General features: G+C 39.7%; 1 protein-coding gene across 2 annotated transcripts in view; it reads right to left on the reverse strand.

The window, feature by feature from the left end:
• Positions 1 to 230: 230 nt before the first annotated feature.
• LOC123758286 (ovaries absent) overlaps positions 231 to 19660 on the reverse strand; it is a 57722-nt gene continuing 38292 nt past the window's right edge. For both annotated transcript variants that reach the window (XM_045742478.2, XM_069322538.1), the window contains 6 exons: positions 16112 to 16300; positions 14407 to 14505; positions 13636 to 13796; positions 10935 to 11054; positions 9196 to 9311; positions 231 to 5426 (listed from right to left, as the gene is read on the reverse strand). In XM_045742478.2, coding sequence (XP_045598434.2) covers positions 1423 to 5426; positions 9196 to 9311; positions 10935 to 11054; positions 13636 to 13796; positions 14407 to 14505; positions 16112 to 16300 — 4689 coding nt within the window. In that variant the 3' untranslated portion in view covers positions 231 to 1422. The remainder of the gene's footprint in view (positions 5427 to 9195; positions 9312 to 10934; positions 11055 to 13635; positions 13797 to 14406; positions 14506 to 16111; positions 16301 to 19660) is intronic.

Raw genomic sequence — 19660 nt, forward strand, 5'->3', positions numbered from 1 at the left:
CTTTATTCATTTAAAAACATTATATTGAAACAATTTTATTTCCACTCTCCAGGAAATCAGACAATTGTTTACAATAAACAAAAGTAATTGGTTTTCCCTATCTGATAAAATCTTCTACCACCCTGAGGAACCTGATCATACTACTTGTGGTAATCTGGTTTTATGCGTCACAGAACCCTCATACGCACTCCAATACCTCAAATAATTAAGAGATTTGAATGAAGTACAAATATTTACTGTGCCTACCTATTTACACATTAATTTTATCACACTGCATAATACTCTTTTCCAACTGATTTACTGCTCTCTTTAATAATTATTTCAAATTTTTGTACACACACGGACAAAAATACCGAGCTATTCATCCAACGCCCATGTTAAGATTCAGACAACAAATCCCTTCAGAATCCTAATGATCAACACTTTGTTGACAAACTCCACACCTTACCAAGTATAAATACTATCATCAATATTCCTCCACATTATGAAGAGTGCCAACAGCACCAAAACATTACTCAATAATCAGACGTAGCCAGCTGCTAAGTGTGTGAAGTTCACTTGTAAATATCTTGATATGTGAACATTGTTGCATGACATGCCTTCTCCCTCCACTCGCATACCATACAACTATTTAAAAATGTAGCCACATTTAGTCATTGCCAGAAAACTGTAGACACTATTTAAGTATAGAAATGCATCCTGAACAGAAGCAGGTGGCGGCGTGGTGCCCACAACACGGACCGCACCATTATCATCATCTTATTCTCCAAAGAGGGAAAAATAACGTCTCCCAATATTACGTAGAAGAAAAAGCTCGTAAAAGTACTCTCTTCCTGTAATGTAGTTGCCATCAAAATTATACTGTAAATAAATATTTTCATTTCATTCTAAAGACTGGTCACTCAAAAACTGCACGATGATTAAACTCATTACAATATACATAATGACTGCCATTGTTGTTCTCAAATGTTATCTTTGGTTGCTGCTCAACAAAATGAAACCAAAATGGAAACAACATAATTACAGCTCTAAAGACAAAAAAAATTACAATAATTATAAAGAGTATACATTAAACTTAGATTAAATTTTTCATATACCAAGTTTCTTTTACCCACGTACACCACATTGTTTCTTATTGTTATACACAACAAAAAAAAAACTGCGGTTGTAAGTTTTACAATAAATGAAAGAAGGGGCAAGTTACTGAAGAACATGTATACAAACCTTTCAAATTCTATGAAATATCCCAATACATTTCAGTAAATATTATGAAATGATCAATAAAATATTTTGTCAACCGTATCAGACAAAATGGAGATTGGTAATTTTGTAGCGCATATCACTTTACTTGAAACAAGTCCTCATAATAAAAGCTTACAAGAAAGTTGATACAACACATATACCCTTCTAATAAAATCATATTCAATTTATGACTGGCAGGTTAAAGTTCAACACGCACATAGCTCTCTCGGCGAGCAATATTTGTCGATGGGAACTCCGAGGGGTGAACACTTCCAAGTTACTAACAACATTAGTTTGTGACCGTGTATTTCGTACCTGGCACCGCATGCGTGTTTTCGTGGGGCTATTTGTCATGCCAGACTTAAGCAACACAGATGGAAAATTTATTGAAGGGGTTGGTAAAGCACTTCGGGTAGTTCTGTAGCTTCCATCTCCACTTTGCGTCCTGATATTTCCCACATGGCTGGCTCTCCTGAGCTGTGATACAGATTTTAATAAGTGTCTTCCCACTCTGAGCTCCTTGCATTCATCACTCAAAAGTCCAGAAAGTTCACGGTTCATTTTAATTGACAATTTTTCTTTTTTTCTTCTCACATCTGAACTCTTTATCTCACCTGTCCTGTGTCCATTTATTGACTGTCCTTTAGAATGATATAATGGCACGTCATCTTCATCCGAACTGGCATTTAGATATTTAACATCTTCCGAACCAAGATAATCAGATGGATGGAAGCCCGTTCCACGAAGTTCTTTGTATTCGTCTTTCCCTAGATTGTTTAATTCCCGACATAGAGATTTAAATATCGATCTCTTTTTCTTTGGGTTTGGGGCCTGTGGTTGTACAGTTGACCCAGCCACTTGTGTACAATCCAAAACTATTGACTTGGAAGTTCCAGAATCTGACACCAGTATGCTTTCTAACTTATTTGAGTATCTGTTTTCTTGTGGTTCTTCAGGTGTTGGAATTCGAGCCTGTAATGCCCCACTTTCTTCTGCAGTCTCGCCCATAAACCCAGACTTTGCATCCGTCACAAATGTGGGCGAAACATCCACATTATCTCCAACAGGAGATTTAATTCCACAGTGTGTCTGTCTTAATTCTTTTCTTTTAATCTCCGATATAACAAATTGTGAAGGATTAAAACCCATCCGAATGATTTCCTTACATTCATCCTGAGCAAGAGATTTCAACTCTCTTACCATTTTTACACTATTTTTCTTAAGGTTCTTTATCTGTTCATCTATCTCACTTGACTCAAGTACAGTATTGAGACAGGCTGCAGATCCCTCCAGTCTTGGAAATTGTTTTTTTAAATGCCCTACATTCAACAGACCAGGTTTAATATTTGTAACAGGATGAAATCCTCTATGCTGCATTTCCTTCCACTCATCACTAGTTAGATTTACAAGTTCTCGAGTACTTACACTAAACCTCTTTCTTTCAGTATTTGTTACGTCAAATATGCCTCTTGCCGCAACACTATTTTCACTACTTAATAAAACACTATCTTTTATAACTGGTTCACTGTGTACTGTACATCTAATTTCTTTATTACTATAATTATCAGTAAGCTGTTTTTCATTATTTACATCTAAAGGTCCCTTTCCATGAAACATATTTTCAGTTATTATAGATTCTCTGTATTCTTTAGAGTTTTCTGAATATAACCCAAAACTTCCCCGTTGCGCAACACCACAATTCGAAGAACTATCGACTGATTTACCGTCGAGTGTCAAGTACGAGGCTGAATTTCCATTTTCATCCGTACACGATATATAATCTTCTGGCATCACCGAAGGACGTGAGGGACGAGAATTACGAGTGCCAATTATTTCCGATTGTGTCCTGGTTCTTGAATTAAAATGATCTGTGGCACCCACCGCTGATGTATTACCAGATTCACTCTTTGCTGCAGTATTTCTGCGGTAATTTAAGCCGTCACTATTTTTTCTTCTCGCTTTGCTAGGTAAAAATTTTTCTAGAGATCTTCTTGTTAATCGGGTCTCTTGCACATCTAAATGTCTCAGTTCCCCTAACCCTTTACACTTAAGTTCCCGACACTCATCCTTAAAAAGTTGAACTATTTCAGATTTCCTTATCTTGTAGCTAGTATATTGAAAAGATGAAATTTTTTCAGTTTGTTCAGCACCATTTTTGTCTTTTAAAGGTTTTCCTATACCTAACATTTCACTGTGTAATCTATTTGAAGTCAAACTGCTCATACAGTTGTGCCTTACATCTTGACTTGCATCAGTTCCTACCCAAGATTTGAAGAATTCCACACCTTTATTAACAGTATTCACAATAGTACTAATAATTCCACCAACTTGAGTGCCCACAGTAGGAAGGTGTTTATTCTGGGTCTCTGTTACTTTCAAAGGGGTCACACCCTCTGTGTTGTGCTCACTCTCTCTCAAGTTCACAGTTGGAACACGGAAGGAGATATCTTCATCTACACGAAAAGGAGACTTAAAGCTAATGTCTTCATCTACGATAAATGACTTGTTAGTTGCATGTGAATATTTCCTTCTTTCAAGGGCACCACTCTGATCTGATACCTTCAGGAGTGTGGCTTCTGTCAATGGTGTTAAGTGAGCATTATTTAACTCTTCAGGAGTAACAGGAACAACCTCTTCAGGGATTACAGTTACTTGGTTGTCTTCTTTACTAAGCAGAAATTCTTTCGAGGGTCGAGACTCTTCTGCAATATTCCCCTCCGAGGAGATCACTCCTTTATTGGATATGTCTAAAATTATCATCTTTCCACCACCACAAGGAGGTTCCTTACTTTTTCGCTTCCGGCTATTGCCCTTCATCTCTGGTCCTTGGGTGGCCGGTGGTGGAACTGTGTCATTAGGTAGGAACAAAACATGTGGGACGGGTGAAGTTGCTAAACTGGGCGGGACATTCGGCGGCTGGCCATTGGTCGCCAAGTCCCCTACGTGTCCGGCTCCACAGTGGGACTTCTGTTCCGACGACCAATGGCTACTCCCATTTTTTGGCAAGGAATAATCAGATGAATCTGGCACTTTAGCACCAGTGTGAGGATAGCAGGCAAGGCCATCAAGCTGTTGAGGGGCATTGTCTGCTTCACTCTGGCCACGAGCCCGAACAACATCGTCATCGTCACTAGAGAGATCAATTATTTCAATAGAAGAGTTTGTTGTCGGATGTGATATACTTGAGAGAGTAATGCTGGTATTGTTCAGTGACACTGCACTACTGTCCCTCTCTGACATACGAGGCACTATTTGGGAATAAATGCTCTGACTGCCTTTTGGCATGCTTTCACTTTGCATATGTGTAAGGTGTCTGTTTTGTTCTTGTTGGTGACCTGTTACACTTATTCTTGAATCATTGTTACTTTGTTCACTGGCATTTATTTGCTGAACATTTGACCGAGAATCACAAAAAGCATATTTTTTTCTCGATAATGGCTTCAAAATATCACTATTTAATTGTCTATTACTTCTATCATGTTTAACTGATGTCTTTAGTGGAATTAGAGATATGTCTGCAGTAGAAGAAGCATTCATCTTCAAGGATAAGCTCGTTCCATCAACAGAATATGAGGTCATTTGGCCTAACTGATTCTTACTACCAAACTGACCTATTTGAGATTTCTGGATGAAAGCAGATTGGAAAGCATGCTGTTGATTCGTGAGCAAGTGCTGACTCCCGAGCGGTAACGGAATAAATTTTAAAGAACCCTGCTGAATGGCCTTATTTGAATTTAGTTCACTTATGCCTAATTGAGCAGTACGATTTGAAGTAAGGATACTGCTGAGTAACCCTCCAGAGTTTAAAATTCCACTGCCCCCAGGAACACTCACATTGTCAGACATCTCAGGCAGGCCATCCAGCCACTGTATAGTACCAGCAAGTGTGCCAGATGATGATGATGCTTTAGGGCTAAATGGGTCCTCATTTGTGCAAAACTGTGTTTCTCTACTGCTCCAGGGTGCTGGTCTTGAATTAAGCAACATACTGTTGTCCGCTAAAGCTGGGTATCTATCAAATGCCCACATGTTATCCACTTGACACTCGTCAGTTAAATCAATGCATGGAGCAGTAGGCCCTCCCAATCGCATAATTCTATCCACCATTCTTTTCTGTAGACGTTTCATTTCAATCTTCAGTGGTCGACACAATCTCAGTAGTCGTCTGCTTCTCCAGTTCAGCCCTGGAGAAGATTAAGAGGAAGAAATAAATAACAGCCTAAAAACAGGAATGTCTGATGCTCACAACCGATAGTAAGGGGCACCAAGGGGCTGCTTCAAGAGTGGCAGTGACTGCCTTATGTACAGACCAAGAGAGACCAAGAGATGCTGGTTTAGTATAAATGTGAAGACCCAAGAATTATTAAACCAGTAGAAATGGATAATCTAAGAAGCATGAGTGCTGTTATTTTGACCAGACAACACACTAGAAGGTGAAGGGACGACGACATTTCGGTCCGTCCTGGACCATTCTCAAGTCGATTGTGACTCATTCGACTTGAGAATGGTCCAGGACGGACCGAAACGTCGTCATCCCTTCACCTTCTAGTGTGTGGTCTGGTCAACATACTTTAGCCACCTGATTGTGACTCATCGCCTGCATAAGTGCTGTTATAATGTGCTCCAAAAGGGTTTAGTCACAATGAATGGATGTTGATAGGCTGGTGAAAGGAATAATCAAATAAATTAGAGAGGACGAGACAGAGATAAAAGCAGAAGAGAAAGTGCAGACATGGTGACTGTGTGGGCACAAGCAGAGATTGAACGAATAACATACAAAGTATGATATACTGGAGGTGTCGTGCTGTTAGTTATCCATGATACCCGCCATGTGTTATACAAGACATGATTAATGCATGAGTGCCATACAGTCCAGTCCTGCTCCCTTTACCTCTTGAGGCTCATGCCATGAGAGGCGAGATACACGGTAACAGTGATGATGACACTTCGAATAAAGCAGCTATAGAGATAATTAGCACTTACTGGACATTTATAATTAATGATGTTTAAGACAAATAACTTGTTGTATTTAGTGCATTTAAAACCTACAATTTGAATTTAGAGACTTTGTGCTATAAAATGACAGACTTGCCCCGAGTCAACACAGTAAAATCTGGCTCAATCTCCATAAAATACACAGTTCTGAGGGCAGTGTAACTGATCCAGTACTCTTCCACATCCTCATATCCGACAGAGACAAAGACTTGGGCTACGATGTTTATCAACTTCTGCAGATGACGCTGCCATTTTTATGAGAGTACAATCTACAGAGGACACAACACACCTCCAAGTTAAAGTAAACCAGAACACTCAATGGCTCGTGGAAAACAGCACATCTCCCGCACTTCAAAGCGTTATATGACAAAGAGTGCTGGGAAGATGGAACACCACGAGCATAGCTCTCATCCTGTAACTACACTTAGGTAATTACTATGGTAAGAATGAACAAATCAAAACTCAAAATACATATACAGTGTTGTCAAACCACACAACAGAAATACAGAAAGCAAAAATAACAAACCTGGAAGTAATCATGATGAAAGTCCTCATTTTTACAAAATACTGTACAATAAAGTAGCTGGCACAAATACAACAAAAATAAATGATGGGCTGCATAATAAGAATCTTTCAAACAAGAGATGCCAGACCAATGACGGTACATTTCAAGACAGCAGTAATATCTAAGGTGGAAGATTTTGCACACTAATTCTCCCATTCAAACGTGCTGATAGAGATCGTGTAGAAAACACTCACTGCTCAAATAAATTCAGTAAAATATTCATAATTGGAATTTTTTAAAATTCCTCAATCCTGGAATGCAAGTGCGAGAGATACATCATAATTTACACCTAAAAAATACTGAAAAGACTGGTTCCAAATCAGGACACCGAAATACTTCCTTAGACCAGAGAAATGGTAGAATAGATAAAATTACCCAGTTGATAATTAGGGACGCAATAGGTATTAAAAAGAAATAACTATAAATATTAACAGCACAAGAATTTAAAACTCCATCTCTAAAGAGGCTCAACTAAACAACCTTTTGGCATTCAAGAGGAAACTTAATAAAACCTCCAAAGAGGCTGATCAACCAGGCTGTGACTCATACGTCAGGCTGCGAGCAGCCGCGTCCAACAGCCTGGTTGATCAGTCCAGCAACCAGGCGGCCTGGTCAACGACCGGGCCGCGGGGACGCTAAGCCCCGGAAGCACCTCAAGGTAGGCCCTAATCATCTGGACTGTGATTCATATGTCAGACTGCATGCAATGCCATCCAACGGCCTGGTTGACCAGATCATCAAACACGAGGTGCTGATCAGAGACTGGCTCGTGAGGATACCGATCCTCGGAACCAATTCAAGGTGCTCTCTACCTTTTCTTTTCCGTTTTCTCATGTGTATATTCGCAGACCAAAGAGCCAGAGCTCAACCCCCAGAAGCACAACTAGGCAAGTACACTGTGGCAGTCCTCATTTTTAACACACGTTCATGTATAACAGTGAAATTGTTCAAACTTTACTTAGTCAATTACCAAGCCAGGACTCATCAAACATTTACACAATATACAAAGTCTGTAAATGTTTTCTCAATCATGGTGGCTGTTTATATTTATTAACTATTTTACAAGCTTGGAAAAAAGGTAACTATTGTTATAAACAACCCTAGTATTGCTTTGAAGTTCCTCAACTGCTTAATATATGTAAACAAAGCTGCCATGACTGAGGACAGACCTGCAGGTGTTGTAAGTGGAAACATGTATGCTTGAGTAATGCTGGCCCACAACCTGCAAGTCTTAACAAAATATGTTAAGTATAGTACTCGTTTTAAATCTTCAACGGAACCCCTTTAAGGTACGTGTTGTTTGGAACATTAAGTTACGTAAAGCCACCCCCTTGAGGCAGGAGAGTTTCGAGAGGAAAGAAGTGTCACACACACACACAAGAGATCTCGTGGTACAGTTGGCTTCATTCTTGACCCTCAATCCGAGATCCTGGGTTCAATTCCCAGGAATTGGAACAGAAATGGCTGGCCACTTTTCTTTCACCTCATGCCTCTGCTCACCTATCAGTAAGTAGGTACCTGGGAGTTAGGCAACTGTTGAGGGTTGCATCCTAGGAGAGGTCAGTAGTTTGACTTACAGGGGACCTCGATACAAGCCTAAAGAATACATATACACAGGCTTCCTCTCCTTGACAAAATTAGTATTATTCAAATAAATATGTATAGCTCCGGGTTCTCAAATTTTTATGCCATTTGTCATTTTTCTTTCTAAGATATAAGTAATGAAGTTTTAAGTTCTAGTAACATTTAGTTTAGCAAAATTGCAAACAAATTTCTAAATATATTTAGTTTATACTTTACATAACAGGATCAGCTTTCATATTTTGTTGCAACAACAGTGATTCAATATTTGTTTAGCATGTGTCGTGACATCATAACGTTCAACAGCTCGGCCTGTTCATGTATGCATTCCAGTACTGTTGTTCATCAACAAATAATACCATGGGGCACAAGGGCACTACTCAATAGTGAATAAACGATGGCTCCTGAATCTTAATTAAAAAAATAAACTTATGCTGAAATATACTATAAACGTAAATAATATACTATAAACGTAACAAAATGCAATTGGGATCTGACTAACAAAAATGATCGATAATGGGAGATATAGGGAGAAAGTGCGATAAGAAAAGGAATCTGGTACCTATAAGTGAGGAGGTGGAATTATAAATTAAAATGTGTTGTATCCTGAGCAGTTTGAGTCTACAGCCTCACCTGAAAAATATGAAAAATGGTAATTGTTACAATGAACATCATACTGCAATAGTTTATTAACTTGTACATGAACTGTTATACTAGTTTTTTTACTTCCCCTGATCCCAATTTCTCAAAGTGACTATTGATACAAGTCATCATTGCCAAAATGTCCTTTGAAAATACTCAAATCCTCCTACCTGAGTTGATGGTGATTCTACGATCTCGCCGCTGTCCGCTAGTGAAGCAGTAGAGATGGACCCACGGTTGCTCTTCCTTCCTGTCCCGCCATACAACAATCCATCGACTGTTACATCTGTTGATAATTATAGCGTACTGAATTGTGCTACACTATACCTTATTATTTTGAGGTTATCTTGAGATGATTTCGGGGCTTTAGTGTCCCCGCGGCCCGGTCCTCGACCAGGCCTCCACCCCCCAGGAAGCAGCCCGTGACAGCTGACTAACACCCAGGTACCTATTTTACTGCTAGGTAACAGGGACATAGGGTGAAAGAAACTGGCCATCGTTTCTCGCCGGCGCCCAGGATCGAACCCGGGACCATAGGATCACAAGTCCAGCGTGCTGTCCGCTCGGCCAACCGGCTCCCGTCATGGCAACGTTGACAAAAACAACAGTTACAAAGGAAATGGTGGATTTTAAACATAAAATTAAAAACTTCTGTTTAGGTAGATAGAGAACAGATGTACGTAAGGTATGAGGTAAAGAAATTTTAAAAATACAAAACTGGTATAAAACACAGTAGATAAAAGCAAACCAATAATTTTGGGGGGAATGTAAAAGGAAGGAAGTTGAAAAGAAGTTGAAAAGTTGAAAGAAAAAGTTGAAGAAAGAAAAAATATATGTTTACAATATACAACATACGAGACTGAAGCTGGTGTATGCAGCACAGCTGTGAAGAATCTACTTCAAAAAAAGTTATACAATATAAACAATTTAATGATCAGAATTCTGCAGCAAAATGACTACCAGAACTACAGGGAAGAATTATAGGAACTTGAGCTACAGAAATTTATAGATAGAAGAGAGAGAAAGGAGACATGATAAAGACAAATTAGATAATGTATATGATGGAGAAGCTAGAGAGGGACGAGACCCCTATGATCAGTACTGAACAGAATCAGGTTTTAGATACAGTTGAAACAATAAGAAAGCCACAAATACTCTTTTACAAATAGCAGACGAACAGAATGTACTACAGGATTCAGTAGTCACTTCTAAAGTGACACAGCAGTCATAGTACAAGATAAGATGTGTTGACCAGACCACACACTAGAAGGTGAAGGGACGACGACGTTTCGGTCCGTCCTGGACCATTCTCAAGTCAACAATCGACTTGAGAATGGTCCAGGACGGATCGAAACGTCGTCGTCCCTTCACCTTCTAGTGTGTGGTCTGGTCAACATACTTTAGCCACGTTATTGTGACTCATCGTCTGCAAGATAAGGTGTGTAAAGATGGGTCACCACTACTACAGATAATCCTGAAATAATACTTAAGTAAATTACACCCTCCCTGCTCCTGTGCCTGTCTAACACTATATAGCTTTTACTCTAAAATCTCTAAGTTCTTACCAAATTGTAACATTATAAAAACATCACATTCTTAGTTGCAATTGCAGGCGATGAGTCACAATAACGTGGCTAAAGTATGTTGACCAGACCCCACACTAGAAGGTGAAGGGATGATGACGTTTCGGTCCGTCCTGAACCATGGAGAATGGTCCAGGACGGACCGAAACGTCGTCATCCCTTCACCTAGTGTGTGGTCTGGTCAACTTAGTTGCAATTATTTGAACTTATTTTATCGAGGGGGGTATACTACTTATAGGGGGGGTATACTGCTTATTATATAAATATTATAAGGAGAGTAACTATAGAATTATGAATTTAGGCCCAATATTTCAAGCATGACCCACCTATCTCTGCTCAAGTTGAAGTCAGTGTTCGGGGTAGCATGAAGGTGGCGTTCATACCGCATCACGTTGTGCTGCGATGGCTGATATTTGTTACGAAACTTGGAGTGCGAAAACAAAAACCTGTGGAGAGTCATATACACAACTGCTGGTTTTATTCATCTAGACTGTCACATAAAATACTTGTGCATTTAAAATAAGGATGTATATTCAATACCTGTAACAAGATGTATGGCTTCCTTCAGTTCTTCATTGAAGTTTTCTAAATCAAACTGCAATGCTTTAAATACACAGAAGAAAATGTCTAAATTCTTGCTGTTCTACCAATAAACTAACTAAACAAGGTTCCCTGATCAAGAAATACATCTCCAGTTCAGCACATACACGTAGTACCATGATACAGACAGGGGTCGTTAAGTACAGGTTCACTTTACAATCTTAATGAGTAGAGCCATATATAATGAATATATGGGGTATCGTGAGTTCAGACTGCTGTAATGAATACAAGCTGATTGTATGTATGGCACCTTTAGTCTTCACTGGATCTATCCTGCATTTCCTACCATATCTTTCACTGCAATAAGTTGCTATTCTATTTTGCATTTTTGTGATCTGTTCTTCAAGTATTTTACATGCATATGTGACATCTCTCGTTTCTTTTCCATAGATTTCATTCCAAGTGCTTCGAGACAGTCCCGTTATTTTAGGAGAGTTACTGCAGGTATGTCTGTATATTCCCCATACTCCCTCTTTTTTCAGATATTTCTTCTACATGCGAAGGGGAGGTGACTATCGAACAGTATTTAATGCAGGAGAGTACAAGTGACTTGAAAAATAGGAGTATTGTTGAGGCATCCCATAATTTAGAAGAATCTTTTACTTCACCCTTATTATTTTCCCCCGACTGATGCTATGTTTGCCTTATTATGCTCACTGAACATTAGGTCATCCCACATCATTGTTTCGAATTCCTTTATGTCATTTTCCGTCTTGTTAAGATATTTAATTGGGTCTTGTAACCTGAATCCAATTCAAGTCCTTATTTGTTTCCTCTAAATACTGTACCTGGTATTTATCACTACTGTATTGAAAATCATGTTGTCCGTCACCCAGTGAATACATCAACTAGCTTTATTATATTAGCTTGTACAGTATGTACTGCAGTGCACCAGTTGCTCCCAACTGGTGCACTGGTCGTGCACCCCAAAGAGGGTCATGACCCCAAAGAGAGGTCACGAAATGTTTGTGGTGGGGTCACGGGACCTAATTTCTGAGTACAGTACTAGTATATCTGAATCACGTAGAAATAGTAAGTGGCGAGTATCCTGATTAGGAAATTTGTTCAATTAAAGTGGCAGGGAGGGGGGGGAGGTGGGAGGGTTGCAAGTCTTTTGAGTGTCTTAAATAGGACTGTACAAAAAGATTGGGAACCACTGCACTACACTTATGATTCTTGCCAATATTGTTTCTGAAATTAAAATGTGAGGAAGCAGATTTGTTAAGTCATTCTATTATTCCCATTTATTTACATTACTCATATAGAGTTCATTACTGCTGCGGTGTTGTGTCCCCGAGGAGAGTGGCGAGGGTCCAACACTGTTTGGGATGTGCTAGTGAAAGAGGCAAGTAGTGGGGAGTCGGGGGTAATAGGTGGGTGGCCTGATTTGATACCTGGTTGATGGGGTTCTGTGAGTTCTTCTACTCCCCAAGCCCGGCCCAAGGCCAGGCTTGACTTGTGAGAGTTTGGTCCACTACGCTGTTGCTTGGAGCGGCCCGCAGGCCCACGTACCCACCACAGCCCGGTTGGTCCGGCACTCCTTGGAGGAATAAATCTAGTTTCCTCTTGAAGATGTCCACGGTTGTTCCGGCAATATTTCTTATGCTCGCTGGGAGGGTGTTGAGCAACCGTGGACCTCTGATGTTTATACAGTGTTCTCTGATTGTGCCTATGGCACCCCTATGGCACCTCTGCTCTTCACTGGTTCTATTCTGCATTTTCTTCCATATCGTTCACTCCAGTACGTTGTTATTTTACTGTGTAGATTGACATATTGGCGGCATGACATACTAAAAGGACTGAAGAAGAGGCAGAAGTGGCACAAGGTTGAGGGGATGGGGGGTAAGGAGATCAATAACTGCTGTATCTGACACAGTAACAAGGTCATTAGGGTAGCTGGGAAATGAACTCGAGCTGAACTAAGATGGGAGGTAGAATGACATCACGTTACATTTGATACCAGATGCTGCCAATTGTCTATATAGCATGCAGATAATTGTCAAATGCTACCATTTAGTCTGAAGGCTGAAAATAAATATGGTTAATTACACGACATTAAGAAATGTACAAGAATTCTCCAAACAAGACTCAATTCTGCAGTGCATATTCTGAGATACTAATCACAGATTCAAAACCATTGATTACTGTAACAGTATAATTTTGCTATAATTGCAAAACAGAAATGGTTGCAGTGGCAGTGATAACAATTTACAAAATAAACTTAATTGCAATTTTTAAGAAGTATGAGGAAATTGAATCTATAAAAATAATATTAAAATTGTGAAAATATATATACTGTTCATTACTGCTCTAAATAGTATAGTCAAGACATTCACTGTACAAATTTGAAAGGAATATTAAAAAACACAGGAATCACACATTGGAAAGCGAGTTCTGACCCATCATACCACACGTTTAACCACTCACCTTCCTAGAGGGGAGCTGATTGCTATAGAGTCATAGCGAGGGTACATAGGCCCTGGGATTTTTCGGGGAGGGCTGGATGAACTTCTCTTTCTAGGAGACATATATGGTTCAACTCCAGTATGTTTTGCTGGTTGTAGGTTGAAGTATGCAAGGAATGGTACCTGCAAATATTAATTACAGCAATAAAACTTTGCATTTCTTATAATGGAGCTTAGCAAAATTTGTGTATTTTAACTTCCTCGTCAACAGCTTCGACACCTTTGCCAATATTTGTTTTGCCCCACTGCCTGGATAGCTGGTAGACTTTGCATGAAAATCATTCTTTGGTCCTGAGATATGTTATCCAGGAATTTTATGATAATTTTATACTTTATGAATTTTATGATTTATCTGAGATGTTGCAAGCTGGCATGCCATTCCTACACACCCAGAGTTACACACACAGCCTTCTCACAGACCTTTAATTTGTATACACACCTGCACAAGAAATGTAAAACCTATTTTTACCCTTTTAATTTTCAATCCACTCCTGGTCTTAATAACAAATCCTCTTAAACCCTCCTACCACCGACTCATCATTCTGCCACGTACCTCAAAGCTTTTAGCAACCAACCACACAATACAGTACGAGTGTTAGCTATGCCAGTAGCAAACTCTTAACCTCACTGATTACGGAACCACCAGTTAAAGAAAATGCTTTAGTGTCAAATGTCCTCTCCAATAAAGCTTCTCTTTCCAGGTTTGAACTATTGGGCAGGAGATGGCTATTACCTGTCCAGCAGGTTCAGGCTCATCGTCGACCAGGTCAAGCTCTGGCGAGGGAGCAACGGGCGACGATGGCATGTCTCCACGACACTGCTTTTCATGTGTCTGAAAATGCATACAACATTGAAGTTCACATCGAACAGATTAACTTTTTCAGAGTATGAACTCCAATCCACGATGTTACTGAAGTAATAGTTACAGATTTTAATAAAATACAATATTTTTACATTTACATGGGTAATTTAAACATCCACTCATGTACAGTATACATATATTAGTTATAAAGCAGCAACTAATCATTTCTTTTAACTATTCCGATAAAATCAATGTTAATAATGATAACAACGGCAATTGGAATAATAATTGACATTATTATTCTTATCCACTGGCTTACAATTTGTGAGGCTGCACATTAAAGAATACTGTACACAGTAGCACGTGCAGATCTTAGAGTGACTAATCTACTTCCCATGTTGGATGGCCCCGACTGGACCTGGGGCCAGAATCACGAAAGCACTTACGCAAGCACTTACGAACGTGTACATCTTTCCTCAATCTTTGACAGCATTGGTTACATTTATTAAACAGTTTACAAGCATGAAAACTTCCCATTCAACTGTTGTTGTTATAAACAGCCTCCTGGTGCTTCGGAGCTCATTAACTATTTAATAACTGGAAACAAAGCCGCCAAAGATTGAGAAAAGATGTACAGGTTCGCAAGTGCTTGCGTAAGTGCTTTTGTGAATCTGGCCCCTGGTAACTCAACTAGGCATGACTTATATAATGGGGTCCCAACCAGAAACTGTAAACAAACTGGTTCACTAACTGCAAACAAAATATCTAAACTAAATTAATTATTAAGGATACGGTATTGAAAATTAACTGTAATTTTGGACTGTATTGTGGTGTTTATTATCTGGCATATTACCTATAACTCAGTTGTAACATGATTAACTTGATAGGTAACTAACTGATGGATAAGAAATCGGTCATTAATCAAATACAGTACTGTATATTGTCTTCTGATCTAAATAATGAAAAACATTCTGAACCCTTCGGGGTTCATAGAATTTTCAACTACATCTAATACAGTATTTACTTTTTTTGTTTTGCAATAAATATAGAAGTGATGTGTTTAAGTACTGTTGTGGTAATAATCTAACATGCCCTTGCACATACAGAACATTATATTTACACACAACATCAAAAGGTAATGGGACTTTACTGCAGTTCAGTGCTATGCATATTAAAAAAAAATCCATCTTATGCAAAACTTATAAATATATAACTATTTTTTTGTCCCTGGGGTAGCAAGTGCTCTTTTCTATGATGTCTTGAAGGTGTCTGATGGCTGCCGACAAAGCAAAGTTTGAGGGGGAAATAATTAGCCATTTTTCTATACTTTGGAGGTACATACCTGGATAAGCCATTATAAAATAACGCTTACTGCCCGAGGGATACAAACTGTGTTACACCGTGTTCAAGAATGTTGTGCTTCCAGAAATGAACATACACACACAAACTGTAGGAGCTGTACCAAACTGGAAGTCATGTACAGTACTATATATTAGAATTTAAGAATGTAAGCCATATAATGCAATTGTCTAAAAGGAAGGAAGGAAAGTACTAGTACAAGAAAACGCTAGATAAAATGCACATCTTCAATACATGGAGTGAATATTTTTCTCATAATTAAAACTTTGAACAGCACCTGAACTTCTCGCAGACTATAGAATTCACTTTCACATTTGTCGCAGAGGTAAATGTCTGTAGCGGGAGGCTGGAACATCGCTGTAGTGCCGCCACCAGACCCTTTGCGTTCGCCAGTGTGAGGGGAGGGTGATAGAAGCAGCTTCTTCGTGGTGTCTCGACTGCGTCCATGGCTATATTTGTCATAATCCTGGAAAAAAAAATTGAATAATCTGATACATACTTCTAATTTTGATATTCCTGTATTGCTATGTTTGATATATTAATTAACTACTGTACATTATATATCCAGGTGTGCATAAAAGAGATTTGAGAACCAATTAGGTTCAATCACATATAGTGAATTGAACACATGGGATCATAGCTAGTGAGTGGAATAGAGTATGGGTTAAATAACAAAAATTGCTAATTGACTGATCATTAACACCTAATTAAATATGTTTACAAGTAGGATTTTCAAAATCATTCACTATAAACCTACATAACAAATTTTACACAGTATATCATGAAAGCCTGTACCAATTTTTTGTTTTTTTATTACAGTATCACATGGAAACATACCAAAGATGCTATGGAACCATGATAGGAATATGTGAAAAATAGAGTGCAGAATACAACCAACCAATCCTGCAAAATGTGGTATAGTTCCCCTTACCTCACATGATTCCTTTCATACTGATCCCAAATTAAAATTACTGTACTAGGCAGAGAGAGATTTCCATAAAGTATTCGGAGAAGCATCTGGGGAATATTACAGTATTCCCTTAAATGGGCCCACTTGTCAAATTTTTCTGATGCTATTAGAGATCTAAAAGATGAAACAAATGTCGTTACGAGTGAATTCAATCATCTTGATACCTGGTCGAATGGAAAGCTATTTAATAGTCTTGAGATTTCTTGAAGTTATCTTGAGATGATTCTGGGGGCTTTAGTATCCCCGTGACCCGGTCCTCGACCAGGCCTCCACCCCCAGGAAGCAGCCCGTGACAGCTGACTAACTCCCAGGTACCTATTTACTGCTAGGTAACAGGAGCATTAGGGTGAAAAACTCTGCCCATTGTTTCTCGCCGGCGCCCGGGATCGAACCCAGAACCACAGGATCACGAGTCCAGTGTTCTGTCCGCTCAGCCGCCGGCTCTGTCCCTGTCAATGTCTAATTCTGAGTGGATGTGAACTATGGAACCTTATGGTATGATTTGATGCATTTTATATATGGTTTCTGTTTTGATATTTTAATTTTTCAATGGCACAGGAGCTGGAACTTCATTAAATGTTTCTCTTATCTTCAAATTATTTTTCTGTGGGACATTGAAAGACCTAATTTACACCAGTTTTAAGGTTTGCCGAGTCCTCTATATTGTCTACTCTCATAACAATCAGTGTTATCTGCAAAGGCTACAGTACTATAGTTTGTTTCTATTTCCAATATGAGGATGAGAAAAAGTACTAGGGCAAGCACAGTAACTTGGGGAACTGAGCTTTTCACAGTGGATGATATGGATTTTACTTTTGTTGACTATTACACGCCGAGTTCTGATTGTTAGGAAATTAAAGATCCATTTTTCTACTTTGTCAGCAATTCCCTTTGTGCACATTTTGTGTATAATAATGCAATGGTCACATTTGTCAAAAGCTTTAGTGAAATTTGTGTACATTACATCAGCATTTTGTTTGTCTCCCCATGACATCTAAGGCCATGGACATAGTAGTCCAGCAATTGTGAGAGGCAGGAGCGCCCTATTCTGAATCCGTTGTCTAGGGTTAGGTAGGTTTAGTTTAGTTCATTTATTATGCACCCCATACTCGTCTTGTGGGCGGTAGTGGAAAGGGTTACAGAGGCAAATAATGGGCTCAGGGACTGAACCCCACAGTTCATTTAGCTAAGCAAGTTAGGTAGGCACTGTGAATCCGTGTGTTTTGTGTTCTTACTTCTTAACATCATTTCAAAGTTTTTATGATGTGTGATATTAGTGCTATCAGGCTAAAATTTGTTTCCTCTACTTTATTTCCTCCTTTGTGAAGTGGCACTATCTCTGCTGTTTTAAGTGTGTCAGAGATAACACCATTATCTAGGCTCCTCCTCCAAATAATGATAAAGGAATGTGATAGTGGTTTTTGCAACTTTTACCAAGAAATGTATTACAAAGATGAGTGTGGTTCCGCCCTGCCTCCCTAACACTGAGATCACAACAAGTCTTCTCGCGTTGCCACAATGGATAAACACCAGTGTGTGTAAAATACGCAAACCCAAGCCACTGGCTTAACCTAACTGACCTAACACCGGGCGGGTTATCTTCGAGTGACGGCGGAAGCGTCAACACCAAATCAAGGGCCAACCCTCCCACCCCGTCAGTATAACAACAAATCAACAGCTGACTTATCAGCTGATATGACAGGCAAGGGAAGTGATATCTGGACCAAACAAGTACAGAACTGACTTCACGAGACTCAACCTTCAATCCCGTTGATACGCGCACACTAACATTCCAAGCATATGTAGTCTAAGAAAGGACACCAAGGTCTTCTGTATTATAAATTCAAATATCCATTTTAAGCAAATATGAAATAAGGTTTGCAGCTGAAAAAATAATATATGTGAATTTCATTCAACATATTCTGGTGAAGGAGTACAGTAATCATACCCACACATCACAATAACGTGATATTGTCCGTGTGTAGGTTCGAACCCTCATCACGGCCCTTGTGGAGTTGTACAGTAATCATAGCTGGGTGGAGTCTCAAGTGGAACAAGCTGAAGCTCTTCCTCGTCCTCACTCCCCTTTTCATAAAAAAGAAGGCTGTGTAGGGGAAGTGGGAAGACAGTAAGCCTGGAAACTATGTGGTGGGAGTGGGCCGTGGTGGGAGTGGGGCATGGTGGTGGTGGTGGGAGTGGGGCATGGTGGTGGTGGTGGTGGTGGTGGTGGGCGTGGGGCATGGTGGTGGTCCACACCGAGACACGTGCAGTGGAACAAGCAATGAGGCACCCACTGGCAGCAAGATGTAATCCATTGACCACTACGAATTCTTCCATGAAGGAGACAGTACAAGCAGGAGAGCGTACAAATTAGGAACCAAAGAGCAGAAGCAGAACCCCTCCAGCAAGAGCAATTAGCAGAGTACGTCCCCACTGGGGGAATATCTCATAAATGGTTTACGGGCTCACCATAGCCGGTGCTACATGGACACTTCGTTCTGAGTAGCTAAATCTGAAACATCATAAATGGTCATAAAGGCATGGAAAGTGGAGGCAATTGACCGCACTCGTCAATTCACATCGGCTTACTTCCCATTTTCAAGTAGTTGTTAACACCTAACACCCAAACTCCTACAAATATTGAAAGACAAAACTTGCTCCTTCCCAAATCAACTTTCCCGCGCAATGATGTCAAGTGGTATAAGGGTCGTACGTCAGCGGGTGAGGCCCGGATGTCAGTGGGTAAGGGGGCGGATGTCAGTGGGTAAGGGGGCGGATGTCAGTGGGTAAGGGGGCGGATGTCACTGGGCAAGGGCCCGGATGTCACTGGGCAAGGGCCCGGATGTCACTGGGCAA

Source organism: Procambarus clarkii, chromosome 11 (assembly GCF_040958095.1).
Source record: "Procambarus clarkii isolate CNS0578487 chromosome 11, FALCON_Pclarkii_2.0, whole genome shotgun sequence".
NCBI classification, from domain to species: domain Eukaryota; kingdom Metazoa; phylum Arthropoda; class Malacostraca; order Decapoda; family Cambaridae; genus Procambarus; species Procambarus clarkii.